We start from the raw sequence: 6,970 nt of genomic DNA, 5'->3' as shown, positions 1-6,970 counted from the left end.
GGTCCTGGGTGTGCCTGGGGAATGGGCAAACCAGGCAGCAGCACCAGAACGCTGCAGGTGGAGAGCAGAGCAGGGATTTGCCCTGGAGTGAGAGGAGAGAGTCAGCTCTCAGTAAAAAGGATGGTCCTGCTCTGGTCCAGAGGATTTGCCATCAGAATTACCAGAGCTCCAGGAGAGGCAGGGCCAGCTGTGGGACCAGCTCCTGCACCTCAGCCTGCAACCAAACACTAAAGGACAATTCTTGGTACCTCGTGTAGGTCTGACAAACTTTGTTCTGAGCAACTCTCACCCACGGCTCCCCAGGAAGGAATCTGCTCCTCCTGTTTGCCACTCGGATGTCAGTAAAGGAATGCCCCAGTGCAGCTTGGCAAGCCTTGAAGGCAAAGAGCGACAGATCCCCAGGAAATATCCCCAGCTGTCCCACACCTCCTCCCCGCACACCCTCCCGGCCGGTTTTGCGGGGCAGCAGCCCCAACAGGTGGGAAAGGACCCTCTCCGGGCTGCACCTCAGCCCAGCGGGGCCTGCCGCCTTGCGTAATTGAGCAATAATTACCCACTCTTTCTTTTTTTAGACAAACACCCTAACTGTTGTACATGGAAAAGGAAAAAAAAAAAAAAGGGCGAGTATTAAGAGAAATCAAACGCCTCGTTCCGCAGAGGGGGAGCGGGCGCTGCTCGCAGCAGCTGACGATGCTCGCTCGGCGGCAGATGCGCCTCCCGGTGCTGCTCAGCCCCCCCGGCGGCGGCGCTCAGCCCCGGGGCTGCGGGGGAGGCCGGCCCCGTTGCGGGGAGGCAGGAGCCGCCGCCAGCCCCTCCCCGCCGCCGCCCGGAGCAGGAGCGATGCCCAAGTTTGCGGAGCGCGGCCGGAGCGGGGGGGGCGGCGGCGGGGCCGGAGCGCGGCGCTGCGGGCAGCGGGGGGGCCCCGTCGCCGCCCCCGGCCCGGCCCCGCGCTGAGCCCCGCACGGCCCCGCGCCGCCCCCCGGGGCCGCCGCTCGCCTCGCAGAGATGCCCCGGACGGTGCTGCTGCTCTGCCTGGCCCTCGGGCCGGTCCTGCGCGCCAGGTGAGTGCCGCCCCCACGCCCCCTCCCTGCCTCAGTTTACCCGTCGGGGCAATGCGAGGGGAGGGGGTTGCAGTGGCAGAGCCTCTCCCCAAGCTCGCCAGCCCGGCTCCAGCGGGGATTTGGCACCTCCGTGCCCCCGGCTGTCCCTTCCAGCGGGTCCCGTCGCGGCAGCACCGAGTGCCTGCATGTCCTCCGCACCCCGGGCTCCCGCTCCGCATGCCGGAATGGAGAGGGCATCCCGCTTTCCACCCTGCCATCGCTCCGCTGGCTGACCCTGCCGGGGGACCCTGTCGGGGACCCTGCCATCACCCCCTGGCTAACCCTGCCGGGGACCCTGCCGGGGACCCTGCCATCACCCCCTGCCTAACCCTGCCGGGGGCCGAGCCCCTTCGGGGGTGCCCGGAGCAGGACCGGAGCCAGCTGGGCACCTCCGGGAGCTCCATGCACCACCGGGGCATTCCCACGTGAAGTCGGGCTGGCTGGGAAGGAGCTTGGGTCCCCCTCCTCGCACTCCATCCCGGGACCCCGAAGCCCCCGCAGGGTGTGCGGCTTGGCAGCGGAGGGCAGCGTGGGCTCCTGCCCTGCCCTGCTCTACAGGTTGGCCGCAGGTCGCGGCTCTGGGTGCCCGGTGCCAGCCCGGTGGCCCCAAGGAGGCAAGCGGAGGCAGGGGCGGGCAGGTGGCAGTGCTCTCCCAGGGCCAGCCCTTCGTAGCGCTTTTCTGTAAACAGCGATGAAAGGGCCCACGCACAAGGGGGTTTCAAGTTTCTCTTTCCTTTTTTTTTTCTTTTTTTTTTCTTTTTTTTTCTTTTTTTTTTTTTTTACGATTCCTATCCCTGCTGATGAGTTTAATGGCTAGATGGGGAAAGAACATGTTGTCAGCAGATTGTTACCCCCAGGGCTTGGGGGAAGAGGGATTTTACTGGCTGAAGCTAATTGGCAGAATAAGCCGCCTTAAAGCCGATCAAATCCCATTACAGATGCAGCCAGGGACAGGGAGCATGAATCCTGCTACTAATGGTCTGCCCTGCCAATGCTTCCCGACCCCGGGGGTGGGCACAGACTCCATCCCTGCCGTGGTCCTGCGTGGTTTGGCCTTCCCAGGGTGGAGGAGCAGGAGCTGCCCCACTGCTCATGCCCTGACACCCATCCTCTGCCGTGCCCTGGCACAAAACCTCCCGGGAGGAGATCCCTGCAGGTGCCAGGGGCACTGGAGGGCTGAGAGGGGGTGGATCTGTGCCCCACTGTCCCTGCAGTGCATTGCCACAAGCCCTGCATCTCCAGAGGGTGAGTTGTGAGCTGCAGGATCCCACAGAGGAGTAATTACATGTATTGTATTAATGCATTCACATCCCCTTGAGCAGGAACGCTCACCCCACAGCTGGCCCAGCCTCTCCTCTGCCCAGTGCCTCAAGCCCTGCCCTGAGCCCTGCTTTGCCAGGAGCAGTGGCTGTGGAGCTTGGGGGGTGGGCATGATGGAGTGGGAGAGGAATCCTGTGAGAGGAGAAAAAAGAGCAAGTTACAGCAGGGTCTTGCTCTGCATTTGCTGCGTTTTTCCTGGGTGCAGTTGTGGAGGGTTTAAAATCTCCTCTTCCCTGTTCCTCATGGTGGGTGCTGGGGTGAGGAGCTCTGTGAACAGAGCTGTGTGTGTGAGCTCTTTCCCTCTGGTACAAGCAGCAAGACCCTTCCCCTGGCTCTGCAGGGGCTGGATGCTTTTTGCCAGGTGATCCAGCACTCCCCAGAGGGTGCCCCCAGCACAGAGGCTCATTCACCAGCCTCTCCCAGGGCACTGCCTCGGCTGGGACCAGGGCAGCCAACTCTGAGCCCTGAGGGCAGGATCCCTGCACAGTATCAGTCAGATGCTGGGCTGGGCAGGTGGCTCAAACTGTGCAGATTGGACCACTGGGGCTTCATGGAGTGTGTTGTCAGAGGTAGGAAGAGATGTGAGATGGGTAGGGGGCAGTTAGAGCCCCCCATCCTTAAATTCTCTGCCTGCTTCTAATTCAGTCCTCACCCCTGTGCCTACAACCCTAGGAGGCATTGGGATGGGTGAGTAAGGACACATTAGCATGTGGTAATTAGAATTGACCACAGTGCTTTTTGTTGCATTTTCTGCTCTCTTTTCCCTGGGAGCAGGGAAGGCTTTCAGCTGTGCTTGCAGCAGGGCTGGATACAGCCCGGGGATCTGCATCTGTGCTGGGAGGCTCCTGCCTCAGGGCCACCAGCAGCAGTGAGTAACAGTGGCTGTGCAGCCCAGCCAAGCACCACCAGCTGCCCCAGCAGGCAGGGAGCAGAAGTTTCTTCAAGGGCCCGTGGCTCTTGTTGTTCTTCCCTTCCTCCTGCCAAGGGAACACCTTGGCACACAGCTTGGGCACGGGGGGAGGGAGCCAGGCTCAGCTCCTCAGGTGACTTTGCCCAGCAGTGTGTGTTTGGAAGCCCCAGCCAAACAGGTGTCTGCTTGAGTAAAAGGGAATTAGGGAGTGAGGCACGGCTCTGCCCTGCTGTAATGCCAAGGGCTGCCCAGGGAGGATTGTCCAACCTCATCCATACATGTGAGCACATCTAAAAGGACACTTCCCTGCCGTGCCAGCCTCCTGCTCGGGGCACCAGCAGGAGCTGCCATGGCCCAGCTCCTCTGTCAGGACAAGGGATTTCCTTGCAATGCCCCCAGTTCTGCCCTGCTGTCACCCCCTGCCCACACCGTGGCTGTGTGCCAGCCCATGGCCCTGCTCTGAGGAGGGTGTTCTGGCATCTCAACACGCAGAGGTGAGGAAACACAGCTCTGCCTTTCCCCCTGGCTGCACAGAGACATATGAGAAGTGGCTGTCCCCTGTCACCAAGCCAGCTGCTTTGTGCCTGGAGACGGAGCTGCCAGGCCAGGCAGTGTTCAAAGCACGGTGGGGATCTCTCAGGTCTGCAGTGTGACATTTCCATTAGCAGCTGGAGGGGGGATGCACATGGCACCTTAACACCTCTTCTCTGCAACAGATCTTGGGCTCTTCCCTTCTCAGTTAAAGTGGGGCCACCAAGAAGAAAAACCAGGGAGGAGGCAGTGGCTTGCAATAGGGTGGCATGAGAGTTATACTCTTGACCAGCAAGGGTTGATGTGTGCCTATGTGTGAACAGGCACTCAGAAAAAGCATATTTTCTCCAGCAAAAAACTGGCTTGCTTATGCTAAGATGGCTTAGTATGGTTTAGTTGACTGGGATTAGCTGCATTAGCAAAAAGCAGATTTTTGGTAGTGTCCCTGCATCTGTAATAGAGATGTGACTCCCTGGAAATGCTACCCCAAGCCTTGGTGTGTTCATCAGTGACACTAAATGGGGGGAAACCAGAAGTCTGAGAGCAGGGCAAGCTCATACTGGGTTTGCTCAGCCCTCAGAGGGATATTTCAATTTCTGCTGTAGCCTGACAGTTTCTCAGAGAACGAGGATTTTTGGCAGGGCAGGGGGACGTGCAGAGTTCAGTGCTGGCAGGTGACTTCAAGTAAGGTCAAGGGAATACGGAGAAAACGTTTTGGTGCAGGAGGCAGCCTCCATCACCCAAAGCTCTGGCAGAAGGGAAACAGTTTGGATTGCATTTCAGATTGCATTTCCAATTGCATTTCTGATGGCTTTCCCTCACCCTGAGCTGCGCTGTGGGCACATATCCCTGGAAGGAGCGGGACCAGCCCCTGATGTGAGCCCTGTGCCGCTCTGGGCTGGTGGCAGTGTCCCCTGTGCCCCTCTGGGTTGGGCTGGCAGTGTCCCCTGTGCCACCCTGGCAGTGTCCCCTGTGCCCCTTTGCCACTCTGGGTTGGGCTGGCACTGTCCCCTGTGCCACCCTGGCAGTGTGCCCTGTGCCACCCTGGCAGCGTCCCCTGTGCCCCTCTAGGTTGGGCTGGCAGTGTGCCCTGTGCCACCCTGGCAGTGTCCCCTGTGCCACTCTGGCAGTGTGCCCTGTGCCACCCTGGGTTGGGCTGGCAGTGTCCCCTGTGCCACCCTGGCAGTGTCCCCTGTGCCACCCTGGCAGTGTCCCCTGTGCCTCCCTGGCAGTGTCCCCTGTGCCACCCTGGCAGTGTCCCCTGTGCCACCCTGGGTTGGGCTGGCAGTGTCCCCTGTGCCACCCTGGCAGTGTCCCCTGTGCCACCCTGGCAGTGTGCCCTGTGCCACCCTGGCAGCGTCCCCTGTGCCCCTCTAGGTTGGGCTGGCAGTGTGCCCTGTGCCACCCTGGCAGTGTCCCCTGTGCCACCCTGGCAGTGTGCCCCGTGCCCCTGCAGCTGCTGGCTGCTCGGAGCTCCCTGCCCGCCCGCCTTTGGGAGCCAACACCACGGCGAGAGCCGGGCCAGAGCGCTGCTGGGATGGGGAAGAGCATCCTGCCAGCGCTGTTTAACACTCCTTCATCGTGGTTGGAAAGTGCGGCGCAATCAGACGGGAAACAATGCGCTGATGTAGCAACACCTAATGCGCGGCGGCAGGCAGCCAGCTGCGCTGCCCGGCCCGGCCGGGGGACGCGTCCCAGAGCTGCAGGGATGCAAAGAGTTCTAAAGCGATCGTGAAAGCGAGTTTTGGCTGGGCTTTTGGAAGAGGAGTATCTGACAAATCGGCCGCAACGTGTCAATTTAATGCTTTTCTGCCCCCTCCGAGCGCATCGACCGGGCTGAGCCTCCCCAGGCGCTGGAGGGAGATGGGATCTGCTAAAACCGAGAGCAGGCTCCCGGTGCTAAGGTGATTTCAGCATTTCTTGTAAGAAAAGGAAAGGCCCAAAGCAAGGGGGCCCCGGGCCGAGCAGGAGCGTTCCCGTCGAGGATGCTGCAGCGCCGGCGCTGGGGCTGCTCAGCAGCGATGGCCCCGATGTCCCAGATGGAGCAGCACAGATTCAGTGGGTCAGAAGCCCCTTTTGATCCTGTTTTTTGTCCCTTTGGATTGGTTTCTTTTTGGATCCTTCATTTGCATGAAGGTTTAAGGTGCTCGATTGGCCATGACAGTTGTGTCCAGGCTGGCTCGTGGTGCACTTTACTGAGGTGTGTTCTGGTACCTTGAGTACCGGATTTCTTATAACCACCCTTTTAACCCCTTTTACAATATAACATCCAAACTAACAGTACATGCTTAACGATCTATCAACTATTTTACAACCGTTCCTAAGCTATTTTTAACAGACCCATGGTGCCTGGTTGCACCTCAGAGCTGCGAGGCTCCAGCTGGGAAGTGTCAGCGCGGTGACAGCTCCTGCTGAGAGACCCTTGCTGTCGCTGGAGCAGGTGACACGCTGCCCTGGCAGAGATGGAGGGAGCTGTGCTGGCATCCTCTCCCACGTATGGCTGTGGCATTCCATGTGGATGAGCTGCCCTGAGCAGTGGCAGGTGGTTACAATTTCCCGGGTGACCATGTGCACCTAATCTAATCAGACGGTTTAGGAAAACTCCTCTAGGAAAAGGGAGGAGTGTGAAAGGTTTAGAGAGGGCAGGGCTGAAAGGCAGCAAGAGAAGCTGTTGCTAAGTGGATGTTGTCCAAAGGAGGATGGATATGGGCTTTCCTTGCCTGGCTTGGAGCTGGGAGATTGGGAAGATGGGGCATCCTTAAATGGGAGCTCACGCCACAGGCTGGGGAGGAAGGGTTGGTGAGTGCAGGGAATGGGTTGTGGCAGGTCCTGGCCTGGAGGCAGAGGAGTTTGCATAAGGCTTTAATTTCCAGGGATCCGTGCAGGGCAGATGGCTGGCTTCCTAGCATGCAGGATGCCTGTGTGGTACATTAGGACCTCTTTTCTCTGAAATATATTTATTGCAAATGTCTTGCTCCCCAAAACCACTGTTTTGTCACTGTCTCCTTCCTCAGAGGAAGCCTGCTTCAGGTGTCAGCAGCAGGCAGAGTAGTGGAGGTATTTGAGGTGAACAGGCAGCTCTGGCAGCAGGAGCTGCTGGGTGGGATGA

General features: G+C 59.6%; 1 protein-coding gene across 1 annotated transcript in view; it reads left to right on the top strand.

Moving 5' to 3' along the window:
- The first annotated feature begins 808 nt into the window (after positions 1 to 808).
- Positions 809 to 6,970, top strand: part of LOC139597388 (gamma-aminobutyric acid receptor subunit gamma-4) — a 41,137-nt gene continuing 34,975 nt past the window's right edge. Inside the window, exon 1 of the mRNA XM_071442693.1 lies at positions 809 to 1,061. Coding sequence (XP_071298794.1) covers positions 1,006 to 1,061 — 56 coding nt within the window. The 5' untranslated portion in view covers positions 809 to 1,005. The remainder of the gene's footprint in view (positions 1,062 to 6,970) is intronic.

The sequence above is a fragment of the Agelaius tricolor genome, unplaced genomic scaffold, assembly GCF_023055355.1.
Source record: "Agelaius tricolor isolate 1412-34295 unplaced genomic scaffold, bAgeTri1.0.p SCAF_17, whole genome shotgun sequence".
NCBI lineage: Eukaryota > Metazoa > Chordata > Aves > Passeriformes > Icteridae > Agelaius > Agelaius tricolor.
The sequence above is the reverse complement of the archived record's forward strand: the minus strand, read 5'-3'. Positions and strand labels throughout refer to the sequence as shown.